This window comes from Myxocyprinus asiaticus, chromosome 33 (assembly GCF_019703515.2).
Source record: "Myxocyprinus asiaticus isolate MX2 ecotype Aquarium Trade chromosome 33, UBuf_Myxa_2, whole genome shotgun sequence".
Classification (NCBI taxonomy): domain Eukaryota; kingdom Metazoa; phylum Chordata; class Actinopteri; order Cypriniformes; family Catostomidae; genus Myxocyprinus; species Myxocyprinus asiaticus.
Window position 1 is genome coordinate 4,580,839 of NC_059376.1, and position 25,680 is coordinate 4,606,518.

The window sequence follows — 25,680 nt, forward strand, 5'->3', positions numbered from 1 at the left end:
AAGATATAAAAGTTCATGATTAAATATGCACTATTATGAGCAGGAAATTTGTAAGAATCCTCCACACAAAGGATTGTAAATCAACTTTGAAAAGGACAGACCAGTTGACCATGTGACTCTGAAAAGCCACTTCTGATTGGCTCAGGAACGCAAAACTCTGGTACCAAGGAAGAACTCTGTCTTTTCCCCTCTTCTTCGGCTCTTTTCTCCACTCTTCACTCCCTCTGCAGCTCCTCATTCCTCCACGCTCTTGCCCTCATGGCTTGTAGCCTCCGTGCCATGTAGAGTCCAAGGAAACTCTGGACACGAAGTCCCGAGGAAGCCTCTCACTCTCTGCTCTATGGTTCACACGTGTAACAGGAGTCGCAAGTCTTCCTTGCGGAAAGCCTCGCTTCAAAGCCCGCCTCATCATCCATCGAAGCAACAGGCAACGGACATCCACAATCTAACAGAGGTCCAAGACATCAACGGAACAAACTTTCAACAAAGAGCCAAAGAACCAAGCAACGCAAGGAAACACAACGACACGCAAGTACATCTCCGGATTTTTGCTGAAAGTGTTGGTGTATTATTTAAATAATTTGTGTAATCCGATTGCAAAACGTTTTAGACTCAGAGAAGGATAAATGGTTCTTAAGGTATTGCCTATAGGCTCCATAAAATTCATTTTCTCTGTACTGATCATTTATTTCAGATTCTGTCACTTTACTCACCAACCTGTTTCATGTTTGTATATGTTAGATTAGTTTTTATGTTTAGAATAGCAATAAAGTTTGTTTGTATTCAAAGATAATGTGACTATGGTATATTCTGATAAATAATCTCATTACTTGATTTTAAAAGATCTTGATTCAAAGCTCATACCTAAAATATTTGTGATATTATTTTCAATAAGCCATGAGAATAATATCACTTAAATAAGTGGATTAATCATAATTCCCTTATTAAAGCTAATTCCTTACAATAGAAATTGTGAGCATTGTATTATGATTTTAATGGTGGAGAATTTTATTCAGACAAATAATCTAATTATTTGTCATTTATTTTTCTTATAATGGTTGTTGAAAGCGACTAATTCCATTATAAATTTCCCTATATAATAATGGCGTAGAATGCGGACAGTTTAATTTAATTCCTAACACACATACTGTTCCTACAGGACACAGTATCATAAACAGTGCAAGAAGTAGTATGAAATGGGATCAGATCAACAACAAACTAATGACTAAGGTGAGACTAGAAAGGTCTTGAACATTACAGTCTCTGATTGGTTAGATTGTTAACCTCAGCCAATGAGAAGCTCAGAAACTGCTGATCATGTGAGAGGTGCATGATGTTGCCTAACAGTCCACTAATAGAAATGTCCAGTAGATGGCACCAGATGAAAGAAGTGTGGCTTTTTGTACAGACAGAGCTGCATCTGAAGAGAGCCCAACCCAAGCATTTTTATTTAAAACATTTTATAGACACTCAGAGTTTCGTGTGGCGTGTCAGGTGCTTTGACAGATTCCTCCTGCTGTTTAATGCTCTTGAGAGATGTTTAACCCCAGCTCATAACTCACATTTTCCTGATATATTCTTATTTGTAAATATTAGAAACTCAAAGTTATGCAAGTTTCCATTTCATAAAACTTGTCCAAAACAGCAAGCGAGTCATTTATTATTTCAAATAGGTTTACTTCATGGAGCTAGTGTGGACACACACGTCAACCAAACGAAGCGCAACGACTGAGAAAGGGGCCGAAATCATTTTTACTAAAATATTGATTTTGATAAAATATTGTAAATGTGTTGTAGGACTTTGAGGCAGAAAAGAACTAAGAGAAAATGAACAATTCTACTCAGAATTACTTAAATCCAGAATAATACACTGACATTCTCCTGGACTATAAAGAAATTCAGACTGGTGCCAGCATCTGGCAAATCTTAACTGCAGGGGAAGCACAGCAAAACTCCTCTGTGTTTGTTGTTAATCAGATAAACTCCCAAATATGTGATGAATGACTGATCAGACAAAATGCTCATGGTTGCCGTGGCAACCCAGGAAATCACAGAACGAAGGCTTCCATTGTTCTTCAATATAACAAACACTCTACACTTAAATTTATTATACTAATCATGAGGCATGTTTCTGGCTTACCATCTCACATGAAACTTAATTCATGAACATTTGACAGGGACTTTGGACTTTTCTGATTTCACTACTATCCAAATACATAGCCATATGTAGAATTTTACCAAAAATTGGCAAATGCATCTTATGCAGATGATAACCCAGACAATTACGTGCAATGTATTATCCATGTTTAAAACGAACAAACTAAATATTAGGAAGGTTTATCATGCATTATAACTGAATTATAACTGTAATTTAATAAGAAAGTACAATGTTTGGTATGTAATTTATTGTCTATTAAATTCCAGGATAATGGTGTGAAGTATTTTTGGGTTATTTGCAGTTATAGTTCTCTTATGAAATTCAAGATTAAAGTGTTCACTTTTTGAGCGGGAAACTCACAAACCAAAAATAAGGTCATAAATGAATTATCTTGAGGGGAGAACAGAAATGACCCAGCAAAAGACACTTCTGATAGGCTCAAGACACCTTTGGGGTACGGCCAAACTCAACTCAACAATACCTCCCCGCCTAGGATGAACTTTCTCTCTCTTCGACTCTTCTTGCCCACACACTTGGACATTGGTTCCGGGGAGTTCTCCCTTGCGGGAGTCCTCGCTTCCGGGCTCCGCCTGGTCATTCCATCATCCATCTATCAACGCAATAGACAAAGAACGTCCACAAACCAAGCCAAAGGACATCGACTTCAATTCCAAACAACGCAAGTACCTCCAGAGTTTCGCTGAAATCTGGTGCTTTTTTAATATAATTGAGTAACCTGATCTCAAATCATGGTGTATTAAGTGAAGGATTGGTGGTTTTAAGGCAAGGTCAATAGACTCCATAAAGTTCATTTTTCTGTTACAGATAGTTTTCCATTCATCTTCTGTCAAAACTCACTTACCAACCCGTGTTTATGTTTGTTTGTCTATGTGTTAGTTTAGTTGTTTGTTAGTTTAGTTGTATGTGTACATTAGTTAATAAAGTCTTGTTTGTATTCAAAGAGAAGTTGACTGTGTATTTGATGAATCATATCGGTCCCTTGAAATCTATCAATCCTAAAAGCTACATGCTCATAAACAGTATTTCAATCTATTAGTGATATTATTTTCAATGGCCATGAAATTCGTATTACTATAAGAATTAATCTTACATTCCTATCAACTTTTTGCTGGCTGAAGACTTTGAACGGACGTAAACATTGATTCTTTTAATATTCCCCAAATCAATCGCAAATTCCCTTATTGAGCTAAATTCCTTGCATTAATGGTTGGAAAATGACTCAGGCATAAGCTTAAAGCCATAAGCTAACCAATATGCAGATTCCCTACATATAATTAATGGAGGAACGCAATTCCAAAACTAATTACATATAGCAAGTCGCTAAATATAATTGATTGAATGCTGGCTGATTCCAAAAACAAAATATTTATTTGTTTTATCCTACATATTATGATGGTCGAACATGGCCAAGATTCATAAACAATTGATTATTTATATTTTCCTACAGTGTTGAACATCAAAGTCACCTCTAAACTGATTTTCAGTTTTCTGTTTTTTCTTGTTATTTTGTTTTGATAATGTTAAAAGCATATGCAATTTATATTTCACTTTTTTTTTCTTTTTCTTTTTTTTTGGTAGATACTAATTGCACCCTAGTGCAAATAGTGTCAGATATTATTTGCACCCATATTTAAATACTAAAGTACAGTATATGGGCATCACTGCAAAGTGTTTATTATGTTTATTTAGAGGTCCCACAGACACACTACATTAAGGCACTGTTGGGGACGTTTATCATTTGCACTGATCGCCTCAGCACATTACCATATGAATAGCGCGCTCTGCTGGTGGGTGTGAGCTCATTAGCGATAATTAGCTGAGCCAGGAGAAACTGTACATCGCTTTGTTTCATACAGATTACATTGCAGGAGAATATTTGTTTTAAATTTGAATTTTTTATTTAAAAGAAGACATTTTAAGCTTTCTTTAGACATATGTTTCATGTTTGTGTGATAAATATTTGCAGAGTTTCAGTTCATTTTTGTGATGTGTTTCAGAAAGATGCTCACAGAGACGGCTGAAAGCGCACCCTGATTATTTTCTTTATTTTTCAAAAGCACAAGATTTTGTTGTTATTGTGAGTGTACACAAATAAAAGTAGACCCTTTATAGTCTCTAATGATGTATTACACTTATCTGTATGCCCAAAAATGACGGCGTATTTTAAGTTGTTTCCGCTGTTCTGAGGAAAAAATCCAGCAGGATGCGCCGGCGCGTCCATCGACCCCAGAGGGTTAACCCCTACCCTTAAACCTAACCGTAACCTTGATTTAGAAAAAAATAACCTTGGTTTTACTACAGTAACCAGTTTCACAATGGTATTTTGTTGTTAATTTAGAGTAACCTCAAAATTGCATTAAAACTATGTTTTCTGCCAAAAAACATGGTTACTACAATATTACTGCAGTAATACAGTGATGCAGTCTTCACACAAGCGATGCCGAGACCGGGAGCAAGTGCGATCGACTCATAGTATTAAAGTAGTAGTATTAGTATTAAAGAAAATATTAAGAGTGGAAGAGGAAATCGGATGGGAAAAATAGTGGGACAAAAGGCAGAATTGAACCGGGGTTGCTAGGACGACTGTACACATTTACACCGTCTTTACACCCCACGCCTTTGCAGCAACACCTATTGTCTAGTTCGTCGTAGGTTCCTGTGTTTTCACCAGACTATTGAGGTGAAAATATCTGCACTGTGTGGTAGATGCTAATTACAGCAGTTTTTTTATTTATTTATTTATTTATTTATTTTTTGCGCACAATGCATAGCATACCCTTATATATTAAAGGGGTCATGTCATGAGGAATCATATTTTCCTTGATATTTTGACAAATAAGAGGTCTTTCTACTATAAAAAAACATACTGTGAATTTTAGAACTCAAAACTTAATCCCTAATGCAGTAAAAGCATTTATTGAAACCTAGCTGCCAAAACGCCTAATTTTCTACTTCTATAATATTGTGATTTCACAAATGTACTCATTAATTCATGACCGCCTCTACAGCGACAACATCAACCACTACTTTACATCACTGCACCCTTGGCCCCGCCCACTGGGGCTCAGTTCATATTCAGAGAGAGAGAGCATGACAAACAGGCTTAGTGTCTATTCCTGAACACCGCCCATCTGCACTATTTTTAATTGTTAATGTCTGTAAACGCACTAGTTGGATGTTTTTGACAATTTTGCTCCGATTCCAGGGATGTGCATTTCAGTGCAGGATGATACTGGAAACTGGATGTGTGCATCTTCATTGTGCTTTGGACTATGTGTGTGCGTCATGTGGATGTGTCTTGAGCATATTTCAGCGTGATTTTCATGTTTTGTTGACTCGTATCAGCGTGATTGCTTGTGAACCAGTCAAAAAACGATTCAAGCTTCGCTAAGGAATTTTTGTTCAAGGATGGGGAGGTTAAAACACTTGGACTGGATCAAAAACGTAAGTAAACCGTTCCATTCATGAATATTTCAAATGTCATGATTGTTTGATAGTTTATGGTGCTGACACACTGTTTACACCGGGCGCATCCACTGATGCAACGCAACAGCTTGAGGCTGTCTACACCAGGCGCCTTGACACAAACTTTCCAATCCGTTTATTTGTGTTGTTGGCGGTAGTAGCGCCAGCGCGTGCAGTGCAAAATGGAACGGGACATCTATTTACTGTCAGCGCGCCGTAACGGACGCTTCCATAGTAGACAGCATCACGGATTAGAATGGGTTTTATTGCTTTTGATGTGACTCTTGTGTCCGATGTAGACAGGGTGTGAGTGTTAACAGATGTGCTTGTGATTAACAGTTTTATATATTCGGATGCAATTTGTTGGATGCGAGTTATGTGTAAACCCTGAATTTTTTTTTTATGTTGTGGTCTTGTGGATTTTGTTCTAGGGATGGGCGGATCGATCCTTAAGTATCTATACTTCCGATACTAATGTTGTATTAAAAATATCGATTCTCACACAAAAATATAGATTCTAAAATATAAATAAACTAGGGCTGTTATTTGGTTAACATGAACAATAATCATAAGCTTCAAAGTGAAATAAAAATGATATATTAGCAAATACTTGTGCAGGATGGGAACTATTTCTTCTTCAGCTCATCTTAATATGCATGCTGAAAGACACAAGCAGGCAAGTGCTTGTTCAAACAAGAGGGATCAGTGCCTTGTAGAGGTTATGAGAGGAAAACAAGAGAAACAGCTTCTGAACAGTAGTGTAGTACAGGGCATACGCTATATGCCCAACTAAAATAAGTGATGATGATACATGTGGCCGCCAGAAAAATGAGTAGTCTTTTGACCTGGAGCTTTTTCAATCTATATATATATATACATACACACACACACACACACACACTACCTGTCAAAAGCTTTGAAACACTTACTCATTCTTTATCATAATTATTATTATTTATTTCTTTCATTTTTTTTTTTTTTTTTTCACAATTTAGAATAATAGTAAAGTCATCAAAACTATGGAATAACATAAATGGAACTATGGGAATTATGTTGTGACTAAACAAAATTCAAAATAAATCAAAACTGTGTTAGCATCTTCAAAGTAGTCACCCGTTGCCTAGAATTTGCAGACATGAACGCTTGACATTTTCTCAACCAACTTCTTTAGGTATAACCCTGGGATGCTTTTTAAACAGTATTGAAGGAGTTCCCATCTATGTTGGGCACTTATTGGCTGCTTTTCTTTATTATTTGGTCCAAGTCATCAATTTCAAAAACTTTTTTTTAGTATCATATATTTTTATTGAGCCATAGATAATCACATACAGATTATATTGTTACATCAGTGCTCAGTTTTAATCTAAAACAATAACAAAAAAATAAATAAAAAAAACACAAAAATATGTTCATTAACTGTGCAGATTTATTTTATTGAAAGAGACATTATTGAACAGAGAATAGGTTTCTGGCCTCTCACTCTCCCCGTCTCCCTTACTAGTTCCTTATCCCTATCCCCTTCACTCAGTTATGTTTGGATAGAATAGACAGAGATATATGGACAGTTCAGAGTCTTTTAATAGTAAGATAGGACATGAAGGGTTGCCAGATCATGTTGTATTGTGGATGTCTGTCCGTTAAGACATAACTTATTCTTTCTAAGTGTAATGTGCTGGCTGGATCTCGCAACCAGACCTTGTAGGAAGGAACGGTTGTTTCCTTCCATGATATGAGTAATAACTTTTGCGGTAATGATGCAGTAAGAGAGGAATTGCTGTTGGGCTTTGGTGAGCTTTGATAAGGTTTCAGATATACCAAGGATAATTGATAATGGTTCTGGTCTCAGCGGAACGTTAATAATTTCTGAGATACTGTCGAATATATCAGACCAAAAGGGAGCGACTTTAGGGCATGCTGCAAAGCTGTGAAAGAGGGTTGCTTCTGCGGACTGACACTTATCACATATGGGTGATATGTGTGGGTATATATTATGTATTTTTACCTTAGAATAGTGAAGTCTATGAAGGATTTTGAATTGTATGAGACAATGTCTGGCATTGTTTCAGCATTGATGTACTTGTTCCAGACTGTCTTCCCATATATTGTCTGGAATATCGGTACCTATTTCCTTCTCCCAGCTGGTCTTAAAGCTTCTAGAAGATGGGGAGGATGCAGAAAGTAACATGTTATATAGATAAGAGATAAAATTGTCCTGATATGGGGATATATTAAGACAGTTGTCTATCATTGATTGTCTTTCATTTTCAAAATCGGCTAGGTGTTTTCGAATGTAGTCTCTAAATTGTAAGTATCTGAAAAAAAATTTGTTTGGGAGGCCAAATTTCTCTTGAAGGTGTGTAAAAGTGGCAAACGTGCCTTCAATGTATAAGTCTTTTACATTATGAAGTCCCATGTCACTCCAAGTGTCAAAAGTTTTGTCTAGTATAGATGGGATAAACGTGGGGTTTCTTGCTATGGGTAAAGCAGGAATTATAGACTTGATATCGAAGTGAGATTTAATTTGTTTCCATATTCGTATTAGGTTGTATATGATGGGGTTATGATTGTAAATTGACTTATCAATTGGTATTGGGACAAGGAGTATAGTTCCTATATCATAGGGATGAGAATCTTATCGTTCTATCTTCAACCATTCCAGTGGAGAAGTTGAGACATCTAACCAAAAGGTAAGTAGTATAACAAAAAATTTGGGAGAGCTAGTCCACCCTCAAGCTTAGTTTTGCAGAGATGTTTTCTATTTATCCTTGGAGTCTTGTAATTCCATAGAAAAGGAACAATTATTGATTCCAGTCATTTAAAGAATGACTTTGCCATAAAAATGGGGATGTTTTGAATTAAATATAGTATTTGTGGTAAAAAGATAATTTTAATGGTGTTTACTCTACCGAGTAAGGAGATAGGGAGAGTTTTCTAGAATTGGATTTTACTCTTCAACTTATCTACCAGTGGATGGAAGTTAACCTGTAGAAGGGAGGGATATTGTTTCGTGATCACGACCCCTAGATAAGTAAAAAAATTTGTTGATATTTTAAAGGAGAAGTGTTCCAAAGTGGTTAAAGGAATATTGCCAACTGGCATCAATATACTTTTAGTCCAATTAATGGTGTATCCTGAGAATGTGCCAAAAAGGTTAATTTTCCCTAAGAGAGTCATGATAGTGGAGTGCGGCTTTGTTATATATAAGAGAATAGCATCTGCATATAATGATATTTTGTTTGTTGTGCTTTTAGTATTGTAGCCATAGACTTGAGGATCTAGTCGAATGTTCTGTGCAAGTGGTTCTACGGCAAGTGCGAATACCAAGGGAGAAATAGGGCAGCCTTGCCTTGTCCCTCTAAACAGTCTAAAGGGGGGTGATAATGTTTGGTTCATAAGTATTCTCGCTGTTGAATTTTTGTAAAGGAGTTTAGTCCATGCAACAAAATTAGACCCAAGATTAAATCTTTCGAGGACCTCAAATAGGTACGGCCATTCAATCTGATCGAATGCTTTTTCAGCATCAAGCGCAACTATGACCAGATCCTCATTTCCCTTTCTGTTTGTGTACATGATAGTGAACAGATGTCTCAGATTAAAGGTAGAATTTCTATTGGGTATAAAGCCTGTCTGATCTGTGTGTATCAGTTTGGCTATCAAAGGGTTTAGTCTATTGGCTAGGATTTTAGCAAATAATTTTCCGTCTATGTTCAGAAAAGAGATTGGGCGGTATGAACCTACATCTTGTGCATTTCTCACTTTTTTGTGAATCATCGTAATTGTTGCCTCAGTTAAAGTTGGTGGTAGAGTACCATATGATTGGGCGTGCTTATACATTCTATTTAAGTATGGTGAAAGAGTATTGTTAAATTTCTTGTACAGTTCACTTGGAAGTCAATCTGGGCCTGGCGCCTTTCCATTTTTGAGGGAGATAATGGCCTTTTGAATTTCTGTGATATGGAGTTCTGCGTTAAGACCTTCTTAACTTAGTTTAGGAAGGGTACATTTATCAAGAAAGTCATTCATTGTGGAGGAGTCTGCATTGTTTTTGGGCATGTAAAGGTCAGAGTAGAATTGTAAAAACTTCTTATTTATATCTTTAGGTTTTGTCGATATAGATTTGTCATTGTTCTTAATTCTGTGTATTGTCCTATCATTTTCTATTTTCCTCAGTTGATGTGCTAGTAATTTATGAGGTTTCTCTCTGAATTTGAAGTATTTTTGTTTTGTGTATAGGAATGCTTTGCTTATTTTCATCGAGAGAATTTCATTAAATTGATATTTCAAATTTGCTATTTTCCTATATAGATCAGAAGAGGGAGATATAGTGTTTTCTCTGTCTAATTGTTGAATCTGTTTTTCTAGTCCTATTTTCACTTTGTTTTCCTTCTTTCTTGCAGTCTCATACAATATCACACAACCCCTCAAATAAGCTTTAAAGGCCTCCCATAGTACAGAAGAGGTGATCTCTTGAGTATCATTGACGTCAAAATATAATTCAAGTTGAGTTTTCAGATATTCACAGAACATTGTTTTGGTTAGTAATTGGGGGTTTAGCCTCCAAGTTCTACAAGATGTGATAGTGTCCTCTAGGTATAATAGCAAAGAGAGAGGGCTATGATCTGAAAGCCCAATATTGCCATACTTAACATTGGTTACGAGGGGCATTAACTTTGCATCAACTAAGAAATAATCGATTCTGCTGTATGAGTTATGTGTTGAGGAGTAGAACGTATAATCTCTGCCCGTGGGGTTCATAGTCCGCCATACATCTGAAACATTCATATTTTTCATGACGGAATTTATAAATTCGCTTGAACTATTTTTGGGGATTCTCTTGGTGGAGGATCTATCTAGATACGGGTCCAATGTGGTATTAAAATCTCCCCCTATTATCAGGTTTGTTTGAGATATATTTGGTATGGAAGCAAATACGTTTTTAAAGAAAGATGGACTATCTATATTTGGAGCATATACGTTAACTAAGGTTAGAGATATATTATGTATTTCCCCCACTAAGATCACGTAACGGCCCTCTTTATCAGCGATAGTCTTATGGTGAATGAAGGGTATTCCTTTCCTTATTAAAATTGCTGCACTTCTTGCTTTGGTGGAGAAGGATGAATGATATACATCCTTTATCCATCTTGTTTTCAGTCTTTTATGGGAATCATTTTTTAAATGTGTTTCCTGTAGATATATTATGTCTGAATTTAATGATTTCAAGTGAGTAAGTATTTTCCCCCTCTTGACTGGGTTGTTAGCTCCCCTGATATTCCAGCTTGAGAATGTTAAACCCTTCTTTCCACATCTGGATTCATCACTTATGTTGTTTTGCATCTTGAGTTGTACCATGAATCTTCACTGTCTTGGCCCCAATAAATTATTTCCTGAGTGAGTAGTCCCCTTCACCCAACCCTCCCATCCCAGAGTAGTCTTTCTTTCCTTGCATTGACCTATCAATAACAATAACAAAAAAATTTAGCAATAATAACAAAATCAACATGATATCTCTAGTCCGCACAGAAATCAAATGTGGCATAAGTTCACTATTGGGGAAAAAAAAGCAGTTTCTCAGTAACTGTTGTTGTAACTGTTAACCTCTGTTACTCTTGTAGTAGAATAGCTCCACATTTTAAACTATTAACGCAAACAGTTATATGGTATTTATATCAGAAAGGTAAAATGTCAGTGTAGAGCTGAGGAGGGCGAGGGAAAGGCCAACACGGAGCGGCAGAGAGAGAGAGAGAGGAGAGAGAGAAAAAGAAACTCACCGGTTCTCTGATGCGCCGTCGCGTGGTCCTCGATCACTACTCCACCCTCTCAGGCGGACTGCAGCCGCTCCTCCCCGGGCGGACCGGAGTCAGACCTCCGACCCCCAGCGGACAGAACGCCCCTCCGCGTTCCCGGCGTCCCGTGGAGACTCTCCTCCGCCCCTCCTAGCCCGACTACCCGGACGCGGGGAACGGCCGCCGTCCGCGAGGCGAGTGGGGACGGGACTCCACGACCGCCTGGAGCGAGGGAGCCGCTGCCGGGGGCGGAGGAGTGCCCTGCCGTCCCCCGGGAACGCGGAGGGGTCGAGAGAAGACCGCCGTCCGCGGGGGGGAGGAGGGAAGTGACTCCCCGACCGCCTGGAGTGGTAGGGCCGCTGCCAGGGGCGGAGGAGAGTCTCCACGGGACGCCGGGAACGCGGAGGGGCGTTCTGTCCGCTGGGGGTCGGAGGTCTGACTCCGGTCCGCCCGGGGAGGAGCGGCTGCAGTCCGCCTGAGAGGGTGGAGTAGTGATCGAGGACCACGCGACGGCGCATCAGAGAACCGGTGAGTTTCTTTTTCTCTCTCTCCTCTCTCTCTCTCTCTGCCGCTCCGTGTTGGCCTTTCCCTCGCCCTCCTCAGCTCTACAGTCAGGTTTAAAGAGCATGTCAAGTTGAACAAATGGGAGATCTTACATGTTTTAGATCTGAGTTGAGCAGATTGTATTTTGAATTCCAGACCATGAATATATTGTAGACTGATTAAATCCTAGCTAATGGAGAGACTATGGATCAGAATCAGAATCAGCTTTATTGCAAAGTATGTTTACACATACAAGAAATTTGTTTTGGTGACAGGAGCTTCCAGTGTACAACAATACAAAACAATATAAAAACAGCAGCATGACATAGATAATAATAAAAAATAAACAATAAAACTAATTATACACATACACACATATACAGGTGCATCTCAATAAATTAGAATGTCGTGGAAAAGTTCATTTATTTCAGTAATTCAACTCAAATTGTGAAACTCGTGTATTAAATAAATTCAGTGCACACAGACTGAAGTAGTTTAAGTCTTTGGTTCTTTTAATTGTGATGATTTTGGCTTACATTTAACAAAAACCCACCAATTCACTATCTCAACAAATTAGAATATGGTGACATGCCAATCAGCTAATCAACTCAAAACACCTGCAAAGGTTTCCTGAGCCTTCAAAATGGTCTCTCAGTTTGGTTCACTAGGCTACACAATCATGGGGAAGACTGCTGATCTGACAGTTGTCCAGAAGACAATCACTGACACCCTTCACAAGGAGGGTAAGCCACAAACATTCATTGCCAAAGAAGCTGGCTGTTCACAGAGTGCTGTATCCAAGCATGTTAACAGAAAGTTGAGTGGAAGGAAAAAGTGTGGAAGAAAAAGATGCACAACCAACCGAGAGAACCGCAGCCTTATGATTGTCAAGCAAAATCGATTCAAGAATTTGGGTGAACTTCACAAGGAATGGACTGAGGCTGGTGTCAAGGCATCAACCACACACAGACGTGTCAAGGAATTTGGCTACAGTTGTCGTATTCCTCTTGTTAAGCCACTCCTGAACCACAGACAACGTCAGAGGCGTCTTACCTGGGCTAAGGAGAAGAACTGGACTGTTGCCCAGTGGTCCAAAGTCCTCTTTTCAGATGAGAGCAAGTTTTGTATTTCATTTGGAAACCAAGGTCCTAGAGTCTGGAGGAAGGGTGGAGAAGCTCATAGCCCAAGTTGCTTGAAGTCCAGTGTTAAGTTTCCACAGTCTGTGATGATTTGGGGTGCAATGTCATCTGCTGGTGTTGGTCCATTGTGTTTTTTGAAAACCAAAGTCACTGCACCCGTTTACCAAGAAATTTTGGAGCACTTCATGCTTCCTTCTGCTGACCAGCTTTTTAAAGATGCTGATTTCATTTTCCAGCAAGATTTGGCACCTGCCCACACTGCCAAAAGCACCAAAAGTTGGTTAAATGACCATGGTGTTGGTGTGCTTGACTGGCCAGCAAACTCACCAGACCTGAACCCCATAGAGAATCTATGGGGTATTGTCAAGAGGAAAATGAGAAACAAGAGACCAAAAAAATGCAGATGAGCTGAAGGCCACTGTCAAAGAAACCTGGGCTTCCATACCACCTCAGCAGTGCCACAAACTGATCACCTCCATGCCACGCCGGATTGAGGCAGTAATTAAAGCAAAAGGAGCCCCTACCAAGTATTGAGTACGTATACAGTAAATGAACATACTTTTCTGAAGGCCAAATTCATTAAAAATGTTTTTTTTTTTTTTTATTGGTCTTATGATGTATTCTAATTTTTTGAGATAGTGAATTGGTGGGTTTTTGTTAAATGTGAGAAAACAATTAAAAGAACCAAAGACTTAAACTACTTCAGTCTGTGTGCACTGAATTTATTTAATACACGAGTTTCACAATTTGAGTTGAATTACTGAAATAAATGAACTTTTCCACGACATTCTAATTTATTGAGATGCACCTGTACATGCATACACATGGGTAGTGCAAATCTAATACAATCTGTTATGTACAGTGCACATACAAATCTGTTATGTACAGTGCAAATGTTTTGTTTTTTTTTTTGTTTTTTTTTTCAGAGGTATGAAATGGCATAAGAGGTTGGATGTGTTGGATAAATAGGAAAAAGACTAAACTGTGTATTGCACATAGTTATTGCTCAATGGGGCAGTTTAACTGTTCATGAGATGGATAGCCTGAGGGAAAAAACTGTTCCTGTGCCTGACGGTTCTGGTGCTCAGAGCACTGAAGTGTCGGCCAGAAGGCAACAGTTCAAAAAGGTAGTGGTCAGGGTGAGTGGGGTCCAGAGTGATTTTTCCAGCCTTTTTCCTCACTCTGGAAGTGTATAGTTCTTGAAGTTTAATGGCGCATTCAAGTCAAATCAGAATGATCATATTTATGGGATTATGGGGCCAATAAGCAACCACCCAGAACACCCTGGCAACTGCATAGAATTGCACTGAAACACAGTTAAAACAACTTAACAGCATAGCAACAACCTGACAATCACCTAGAACACCGTCAAGTGCAAAGCAATTAGTCAAAAAAAAAAAATTAATCACGTGCTGTTTCTTGTCTTCCCCAATGGAGACAGACGACAGAACACATAATCTGGCGCAATTCGCTTGTGATTTTGATTCAGATTCATGATTCTCAAAACGAACCATTCAGACCGCTTTTTGAATCTTTGTTCAGTTCAAAGGAATCAAATTTAAAAGATTCGACTCAAATGATTCTTTCAACGAATCACACGTCACTATCGCGATCTGCATACATTTTTCACGTACTGCTGTACGCTTTTTTTTTTTTTTTTTTGGTATTCAGTCGCAAAAGTAACTAAAGGGTCTGGAGTAAAAGTTTCAATTTTCTCTTCAAAATGTAGTAAAGTGAAAGTAAAAGTCCAAAGAAATATTTATACTCAAAGTACAAATATTAAAAAACTGTACTTAAGTACAGTAACGAAATATTTGTACTTTGTTACTATACACCTCTGGGCTATTGTACTTTTAACAAACAAATGCCAAATGGAATGTGCTCTCTAAAGAGTTTCCCAAAGGTTTTTATCTTACCACTAGGAGTTCTCCAAAGAGTTCCTAGCCAAGAGTTTTTGCTTGAAAGCAATTCACAAAACTGCTACGAGCAAGTTTTACTAAGGAAATCTTATTTTAAGAGTAAGGCGGATTTGACCTCTTTGCTATGGATGACGTCACATTTTATGAGCGTGCTCTTTTAAATTGCCCAGATTGCCACAACCACAATATGGTCACCCTACTTTTAGCGTTAAAATGCTTCATGAATTACTCTGAGATGAAAATTGTCTTAAATTAGGAGTCCTAAAATCAGGAGTGACAAGCCCCTAATTTTTAAGAGTTAATTTTTAAGAGCTCCTAATTTCCACGCTAGGAGCTACTTTTAACCTTAAGATTTTTTGTGAATACGGGCCCTGTACAGTTTGCGCATGCATGTTCATTTAGAAGAGAGTTCAATTAGTCCTGTATTCCAGACACCATACCTCACAGCAGGTGGTAGAGACGTTTCTCTTTGGTTAGCTACCAAATTTTTTTTTTTATTTGTGCTCTCTAAGATCATTTATGAAAAAGAGTACAATAGATTGAAGTGTTTACCTTTAACCTAATGAAATTGCACCAAAAGAATGATGTCAACAGAACTTAAATGTAACAAACCCACAAAAGCCAATAATCATGTTTGGACTAAAATTATTTTTTAACTTGTTGCAATTTGTCTGTGCAAATATCATCAAAGCCAATAACTCCTACTGGACTAATTCACTGCCATTCATACACCTGTATGTGTAACTTTTGCTTCACTTCTGAGGATTTGAACACAAACTGAGAAACAGGCTGTGGAGGTGTGGAGCATGGCATGCTTTTGCTGTCTGTGTGGATAATGTGATCATAGGTTAATAGTGTTCTCTCCGTGCCTTAGAGTTTGCACCTCTTAGAAACTGCTATTATAACAATACAGATTTCTGCACACATGCACATGGATAGTTTTTGATTCTACCTATTGACAAGCTCTTATAGCTTTGTATGGCATTCAATGTTGACTGTCATAATCGATGTTTGTGTGGAAGCTGTAGATTGTCATGTACAACTAAAAATACAACGTGCTTTTCATGCCACACTGAGGACATTTCATCCTAACAACACTTCCAGCTTCAGCTACCGGGAGCAGTGGTTTTATATTTAGTTAATTCCAGACTGATCCAGAGGTCTGCACCCTGCTGTTTCCGAATTCACAGTATGATCAGTCTGGGTCTTCAGTACAAAATCACGTACAGTATTTGGATTACGTTAATTTACTACTCCATGCATGCTCAATAACCACAAAATAAATAAATGTCTGTTAAATGTAATGCCAGTATGCAAGATGGATTTCTTGAAGATGCTAATGAAAAAAAAATGTGGACAGTGCTGCTTATTTATTTGTTAATTGTTTGTTATAGTGAACGTTATTGTCATGAATCCCGCCTTTGTTGTTCCTCCCGCTCACCACCAGAGGGCTCCATCACCTGGAGATTGACTTTAACTCTCTGGACTCCATTTCCCATTATCCCCATACCTTCTCACTGATTACCTGCTCAGCTGTTTCACATTTACTTAGCTATTTAAGTCTCACTCTCACTCTCTATCATTGCGAAGTCTTGTTTTGCCCAGGCTGACATTTCTGAGCATTTTCTGAGTTTGTTGCATTTCCTGTGTATTATCCTGGACTGTTTACCCTGTTTTTGATACATTGCTGCCTGCCTACTATTACTGCCTTGTTTATCTGGATATAAGCTGTGATTGTCTGCTGCCTGCCCCGACCTCTTGCCTGGTTATTGAATATCCCTCTGGACTGCCTTTGATATTACTACTGCTGGTGATTTACCTCTGACTGTCTGTATTTCTACGTTTATTGTTATTAAAAGCTGCACATGAATCTCAACTCCGTTGACTGCAATCAATACCTTCACAGTGAATGGTTCTTATTTCATTAAAATAAATGGCAGGCCTTTGATTAATGATAGCCAATACATTTATCATTAATTTCATTATCTCTCTCTCTCTCTCTCTCTCTCTCTCACACACACACACACACACACACAAACACACACACAAAATTCAAGATTGAGCACTTTATTGCTTTACAACTTAGTTGGAGTTTGTTTCAACGTGTCCAGTTAACACAAAACAAAACAGACACTAAGGGCTCTATTTTCGTGAGTGTGCAAAGTACAGTGCTACATGCCTTGTCTTATAAGCGCAAGTGGGCATGGGTGGGAGTGTTTACGCTATCTGTTGGTGTATGTGCACAAACTGGGCATATTGAATGGTAATGAAGTGGTGCAAAGCACAATTTGCTATTTACCTGAGAAATAGATAATTGTGTTAAAACGTTTCAATTAGGGATGTGCACAAGTAATCAAGTTATAAAGTACTTGTTCTGCACCAGCTAGTCGAGTATTAAAAACACTTGTCAAATATAGCAAATTAATTATTCTTTCTGCATTTGCCTGCCGTGAGCAGCGCTGAATCTCTCACCAAATCTCACAGTTACAATTGAGTCCACTGGGGGGCACTGTGTGTTCTTGTGGTTTTGAGGTGTTGGATGAGAGAACAAGACATATAATGGCATCTGTGCTTCTAAACAAAGCCAAGTTATATTACAAACCAATACTTGTAATATATTTCTTATTGATTTCTAATCTATTTGTATTTGGTTCTTGTTGGAGTCATGTAAACCAACAGACGAGGATCAGCTTTTATTGGTGGAAAGAAAATTACCTTCCGATTTGAATTGAAGCTACTGAGAAGAGTCGATCAAAATGGATTACGTGTGGGAACACAAAGTATTTTTCACCTAGAGTTTGTGAGTCTGCACCACCCCTTAACTACATGAAAATGCATTTGCGGTGTTTTTGCTGTCACTGTAAATGTAAATTTTTCCGACATCTACGGAGGTAAATTGAATCTGGCAGATCACATTAAGACAGACACTATGACACACTGCACTTTATCATGATATGAGCGTTTAATTTTTATATGTGTTATTCTGCTTAATTTATAAGTTTCAACTTGTTAATAATTTGTAAAATGTGTAGTTGACATGGAATTTCAAACAGTGACAGCTTGTATTATTTCACATGCAAGTTCATAAACATAAGGAAATTACATTTGTACTTTTTAAGATTTATTTGTCACCCCACATTTTAAAAAGGCTTAAATGTGATTAAAATTGTTATAAACAGAATATAAAATAAAACATACATTTTCACATGTATTTTTGTGTGTATGAATATAGTGACATCCTTTCCCCTCTCCCGGTTTAAAATCTGCTCTCATTAACTATAACGTGATGGGTGAATGACATGGCCAGAGGTGTCGTACAGAGATATTTTTAATGACTTGCTGTTTTATGAGCACAGAGGCAAATCAGTATGTCCACAAAGTGTGAAAGTAGGATCTTGTGGATTTATAATGAAGCGCTTTTGTTTTAAAATCTCCGCCCTCTTCTTCCAGTTTTTTTATTACATCCCCTGAATGCTTTAAAATACTCATGATAACTTTTGGCAACTCTACAATCTTTAAATCCACTTCACTAGCTAATTACTCTGAAATCAACACTATAGAGATTTATATAGCAATCGCTGGAAAGGAAGTTCAAAGACAAAATTTTCAAGATGGCTGCATGCTAGTTTCTCCGGCACATAAGGTCAGTAAGGACTCAGAGTATAAGTATACCCACATGCCATCAGTATTGGTTTCTATGTAAGCTCCGGGTGAGTGCAAATGTTTTTACTGTTATTTATTTAATTTATTTTTTTCATTTTTATTAATGCATATTATTTTTTCCCAAGAGAAAAACATAGATTGTTGAAGTTATCTTACTTTGAAGCCATTCTTGGTAACATTTGTGAATAAAACAAAATATAAGATTCACGTATGTGTCATTTGTGTTATTTTTAACGTGCATTTAATTTACGAGTAATCGGGTACTTGTTTTTTGTGGGTTAGAGTACTCGACTACAAAATTACTCAGAAATGCCCATCCCTAGTTTCAATGTCATAAAGTTAATGTCCAAACTCTGAAAATATAGTGGAACATCAAATTATGTCCCTGACAATGACAGTCATAGTCGTTTCATTTGTGTGAGAGATTTGAGTTAAACTATCTATAGGTCATGGTTTATTTTTCAAATACTATTATTGTATATATTTACAATTGTATTTATGATCTAAGTTATATTGGTATTTTTCCATCTGTTGTCATAGAGTGATTTAGAGTCACCACAAAACGGGCCAATGGAAGAAGTTGGAGAGAGCAAAATAGCCTGGTCTCATAAAATTTAAGTGAGCATTGCAACTTTTTTGCAAAACTGAAATTATGTGCTTCATTACACATTTGGCTGCAATTTTTAAAGTGAAATGTCCAGCAGGGGTGCCAAAACCGAGCAAAATGAGGTTGTAATCAGACAAGGTTTTTAAGGTGAATTTTAGATTGTACCTCCCTAACCTAAGTCTTTACCCTAAACCTAACCTATAGTGTCCGTAAAGATAAATGAGAGTTTAACAAAACAGACATCCTTACCCTTAACAAACACCTAACCCTAACTGATAGTGTTTTAAAATACAAATTAAAAAAAAAATAATTAAAAAAAGCACACACAAAAACACACATTACCCGAAGCAACCACGTCAGTGTGTCGCTTCTATGCCACTTTCACATTTGTGTGTCTTTGGCTGGACTCAAACCACGGCCATCAAGCCCAAAGACCAATGCTCTATCAGGTGAGCTACCAAGCAAGCTAGTGACATAGGAAGTGTGTATATGTAGGTGGGTCTGTAATAAAAGTGTTAAACTGTTTAAAAAATGTTTTATACGATTAAAATCAGCAATTGTACTCATGATTTGTTTGACAATGATTAAACCACACAGCTGTTGTAGTGCCTCTAGTGTTGATTTCACCAGGAAACTGCAGCGAAATGTGAGCAGCATGTACAAGTCAGTTTACAAAAATGTATAGAGTAACGTTCATTCTTTGAGACCAGGTTGGAGTAAAATTATTGGATTTGGTATGATTTTTTTGATCACTTTGTTATTTTTATTATATTTTAATTTCGTCTGAAGTGTGAATTGAATTTAGAAATATTTTTATTATTTTGTGTTTCAATAAATTATTTTAAATTTTCTAAATCTAAATCGACCGGTAGAAATGAAGTGCATGTGGATACAATCAGTATTAATACTAGCTATGTTCTGTGTGTCAGCAGATGAAAAGGATTAATAATACTTTCATTCTCAATAATTTAATGGAGCATGCATCCAAATTCTGATGAGAATCACATTTTCCATGCGAATAAAAGGAGCGTGTCACTGTCATAGAAATAATACCTGGCATTCATCAAGGACGCAGTTAATGCACAAAGGAACATAATTTTCCATTCTTCTAATTCATTGCATACAGTCCATTTACACTACCAACTTCTTATGGTGCCAGCAGCCATATCACCCTGCAGCTCTTGCCTGTTACCCAATGAAGCTAAGCAGGGTTGTGCCTGGTTAGTACCTGACTGGGAGACCTACTGGGGAAACTCTTCCTGCTGGAAGAGGTGTTAGTGAGGCCAGCAGTGGGGTGCTCACTCTGCAGTCTGTGTGGGTCCTAACGCCCCAGTATAGTGATGGGACTTTCCTTCTGATGAGACGTTAAACCGAGGTCCTGACTCTCTGTGGTCATTACAAATCCCAAGGCACTTCTCCTAAAAGAGTAGGGGTGTATCCCTGGTGTCCTGGCCAAATTCCCTCATTGGCCCTTCTCAATCATGGCCTCCATTAATTGGCATGAGCATGCACTATGGCTGTCGTCATATCATCCAGGTGGATGATGCACAATGATGGTGGTTGAGGAGAGTCCCCATGTCACTATGTAAAGCACTTTGAGTGCCCACTGACTCTGTGCTTATGACTTATGGCATAACGCTGCGCTTAGTGCCAGCACTCTTAAAATAGGGCCTTATATACAGTACGAGGCATGCAATAGATAGAACATTATGCAGAGAACATTCCAATAAATACATAAATAAGTCAAAAGTTTAAAGTGAATACAAATGTACAAGCTCAAAGCTGGGAGCAGTGTGTATTGTCTATAGATTTTTATTATTATAATTATATAGCAATGTGTTGTGTGTTTGGTTTAGGACGATGAGGATGGCATATGGGCATGAGAAACCAGATACTGGTTAAGCATTGAGAGGTGAGTGATGATTTCTTCTGATTCTTGTTTTGCCTCTGATAGTTGCCTGAAATTGTTTATAAAATATATTTGCAAAAGACCTCCATAGCTTTGATAGCTAACATCAACTTCTGCTACACGTGACAAACACTCTTGCTTTAGCAAATCCCTAACCCTTTTCTTCTTCTTCTGTACAAATTTCTACATCCAAATCACTTGAGCTGTATGTCTTTTGTTTTGTTCTGTCTTGTTGTTAGGCGATACCACTTATTTTCTTTTTGATCCAATACCAATAATTTCAAATCCAATATTGTCGATACCAATACCGATACTTCTATTACATAGATTTTTTTTCTTTCGATTTCTTGGGATAAAATGGGTAATTTAAAATATTATTTTTAGTCATAATTCAAGTATTATTATTTTTTTTACATTTGTGAGCCTAAACAGAAAATTATTAGACTTCTGTTTTGTTTACCCTTACAAAAATTAACCATGGCTTCACTACAGTAACTATAGTGTTACTATGGTATTTAGTTAAACCATAGTTACCACACAATTAACCATGGTTACTACTACAATATTACTGTAGTAAAACCATGGTTAACAATTTTTTTTAAATTACTTATTAACAACAATTACACACAATTATAAGAAATGTCACCTTTAGATATGTTGTTATTTTAGTGTGAATTTACTCCAGAAGCAGTGGTGTAGTAGTGTCTGAAGAGGTGGGCATACTGTGAATTTATGAAAGACCCCCCATGTATAGTGAAATTGTTTTCCTACTTCAAAATATAAATTTAAATGGTTTAATATCATGAGAAAAAGGCACCACCATCAGCAGTAAAAGAAAAAAAAAAAAAAAAAGAGCATAAAAAAACTAGCAGGGGTGCAATAACATGCATTATTTTCACAAAGCTTAATTGCATAAGTTAAATTTAAATGTACAGTTGTGCTCAAAAGTTTGCATACCCTTGGAGAATTGGTAATATATGTACCATTTTTAAAGAATACATGAGTGAGCAGGCAAAACACATTTCTTTTATTTCTTATGGGATTCATATTCAATTGTAGGGTATAACAGAATGGAACAATCATAAAACAAAACATGGCAACAAAGAATAAAATGAAATGACCCCTGTTCAAAAGTCTGCATACCCTTAGTTCTTAATACTGTGTATTGCCCCCTTTAGCATCAATGACAGCGTGCAGTCTTTTGTAATAGTTGTCTATGACACCCCAAATTCTTGCAGGTGGTATAGCTGCCAATTCGTCTTTGCAAAATGCCTCCAGGTCATGCAAAGTCTTTGGTCGTCTTGCATGAACCGCACGTTTGAGATCTCCCCAGAGTGGCGTGATGATATTAAGGTCAGGAGACTGTGATGGCCACTCCAGAACCTTCACCTTTTTCTGCTGTAACCACTGGTGGGTCAACTTGGCCTTGTGTTTAGTCCAAGAGCGTCCCTTGTGCAGCTTTTGTGCAGAAGAATGCAAATTGTCTGCCAGTATTTTCTGATAACATGCTGCATTCATTTTGCCATCAATTTTCACAAGATTCCCCGTGACTTTAGAGCTCACACACCCCCAAAACATCAGTGAGCCACCATCATGCTTCACAGTGGGGATGGTATTCTTTTCACTATAGGCCCCTCTCCAAACTTAGCGCTTATGGTTGTGACCATAAAGCTCTATTTTGGTCTCGTCTCAGTGTGCCGGGAGCTGTGAGGCATGTCAAGGTGTTGTTGGGCATATTGTAACCAGGCTTTTTTGTGGAATTGATGCAGTAAAAGCTTCTTTCTGGCAGCTCGACGATGCAGCTCATTTTTGTTCAAGTATCGTCGTATTGAAACAACCACACCGTCTTTTTCCAGAGCAGCTTGTATTTCTCCTGAGGTTACCTGTGGGTTTTTCTTTGTTTCCCGAACAATTCTTCTGGCAGTTGTGACTGAAATCTTTCTTGGTCTACCTCACCTTGGCTTGGTATCAAGAGATCTCTGAATTGTCCACTTCTTAATAAGTGACAGAACAGTATTGACTGGCATTTTCAAGGCTTTGAATATCTTTTTATGTCCTTTTCTATCTTTATAAATTTCCATTACCTTGTTACGCAGGTCTTTTGTCAGTTCTTTACTGCTCCCCATGGCTCAGTATCTAGCCTGCTCAGTGCATCCACGTGAGAGCTAACAAACTCATTGACTATTTATACACAAGCACTAACTGCAATTTAAAAAGCCACAGGTGTGGGAAATTAAACTTTAATTGCCATTTAAACCAGTGTGTGTCACCTTGTGTGTCTGTAACAAGGCCAAATATTCAAGGGTATGTAAACTTTTGATCAGGGCCATTTGGGTGATTTCTGTTACCATTATGATTTAAAAAGGAGCCAAACAACTATGTGATAATAAATGGCTTCATATGATCACTGTCCTTAAATAAAAGACAGTTTTTTTGCATGATCAGTCATATTTTCAAAATCAATGCCAAAATTTCACAATTTCTGCCAGGGTATGCAAACTTTTGAGCACAACTGTATATACATATATTTACGTTTAGCAGGGAAATACATTTACAGTGCAAATTATGGTTACTCTGTATTTTTGTGTGAGGAACGATATTTTTGAAACAACATCAGTATTGGAAGTATCGATACTTTAGGATCAATCCTTCCATCCCTATTTGTTGTTGTAGTTGTTTAAATGTATGTTTTTTTCTGTTTCACACACCCATGAAATGGTCATTCATCTAATTCTAACAGACATTCACATGTTTTCCTGACTCCGCCAGCCTACATATCTGCCGGTGTTTGCTGCGTGGTTGTTGCGGACAGTGCAGCTGCCTATCTGAAGAGGGATTGCGTGGCGGCTGCTGTCATTGTGTGTTTTCCCGTTCGCCACTTGAGGTCCTGGAGTTTGCACTCGTCTTGGCTTCATGGCATGGGAGATGCAGGTCAACGCAGGTTGCTTGGTGCCCCAATTCCACGAGGGACTTCCCTGGTTGTCATTTTCCCCTACTGCTCATTTCGTTTACTGTTGTGTCAGACATGTGCTGATCCATACTTTCACTCTGAACTATAGTATTGACTCCTCAATTGGTGCATGGTGTTTGATGTGTATGTTGAATGTTTTAATGTTTTGATGTGTTTGCTGTTGCTTGTAAAGCACTTTGAATACAAATTAAACTAAATAAATTAAAATGGTTATTATCATTATTATTATTAAATCGAGGCACACCGAGTATTTGTGCTACGGACATGAATGTTAGCTCAAATCGACCAGATTATTGAGGAGACGGTTATGACTTTTATAAGCAATCAGGCATACAATGTTCACACATGGGACGCTCTTGGACATTCCAGCATGACAATGACCCTAAGCACAAGGCCAAGTTGACCCTCCAGTGGTTACAGCAAAAAAAGGTGAAGGTTCTGGAGTGGCCATCACAGTCTCCTGACTTTAATATCATCGAGCCACTCTGGGGAGATCTCAAACATGCGGCTCATGCAAGACATCCAAAGACTTTGCATGACCTGGAGGCATTTTGCCAAGACGAATGGGCAGCTATATCACCTGCAAGAATTTGGGGCCTCATAGACAACTGTTACAAAAATCTGCATGCTGTATAATTAGTGCTGTCGATTTAACGTGTTAATTTAGTGCGATTAATAATGGAAAAAAATAACATGTTAAATCTGCATGCTATCATAATTAGTGCTGTCGATTTAACGTGTTAATTTAGTGCGATTAATAATGGAAAAAAATAACATGTTAAAACGATTAACGCACTAAGCAGCATTTAACACACCCTGCCCCAGACCTCTACCTCATCTTACATTGCATGCAGTTGCTTAGTGAGGAGCATGATGCAAGGTGATGACCAAACTCTGCTTAGCCCTGTGAAGGGAAATTTTTAATTAAAAACGCATCCAGATGGAACCACTAAAAAGACCAAATTCTTTTGCACTATCTGCAAGAAGGAATTTGCATTCCATCGAAGCAATTCTAGCCTGAAATACCACCTGAATTTAAAGCATGTTTTAGTGAGCTCTACAGTTAGCACAACCCCGGCTTCTACAGTCAACGCGCCCCACCAAACAACACTGACCGAGAGCAGGCAGCACATACTTAGTAAGTCTACATTGGAAAAACTAACAAATGCGATAGCCAAATGGATTGCTGTGGACTGTAGGCCTGTTAATATGGTGGAAGACAAGGGGTTGATGGAAGCATTTCGAATTGCATCCTCCGATACAACCAACAAACCATCATCAAGAAATCACTGTTTTTCTTTTTAGATCCCCTTCAATTTGCTTATCGAGCAAACAGGTCTGTGGATGATGCAGTCAACATGGGATTGCATCATATCCTGCAACATCTGGACAGACCAGGGACATATGCAAGGATCCTTTTTGTGGACTTCAGTTTGGCTTTCAACACCATCATCCCAGCTATTCTCCAGACTAAACTACACCAACTCTCTGTTCCCACG

The 25,680-nt window shown here is 37.9% G+C and overlaps 1 protein-coding gene across 1 annotated transcript in view; it reads left to right on the top strand.

The window, feature by feature from the left end:
* LOC127424757 (ERC protein 2-like) overlaps window positions 1-24,268 on the top strand; it is a 113,179-nt gene extending 88,911 nt beyond the window's left edge. The window contains exons 5-6 of the mRNA XM_051670193.1: window positions 21,158-21,213; window positions 23,980-24,268. Coding sequence (XP_051526153.1) covers window positions 21,158-21,184 — 27 coding nt within the window. The 3' untranslated portion in view covers window positions 21,185-21,213; window positions 23,980-24,268. The remainder of the gene's footprint in view (window positions 1-21,157; window positions 21,214-23,979) is intronic.
* Window positions 24,269-25,680: the final 1,412 nt, after the last annotated feature.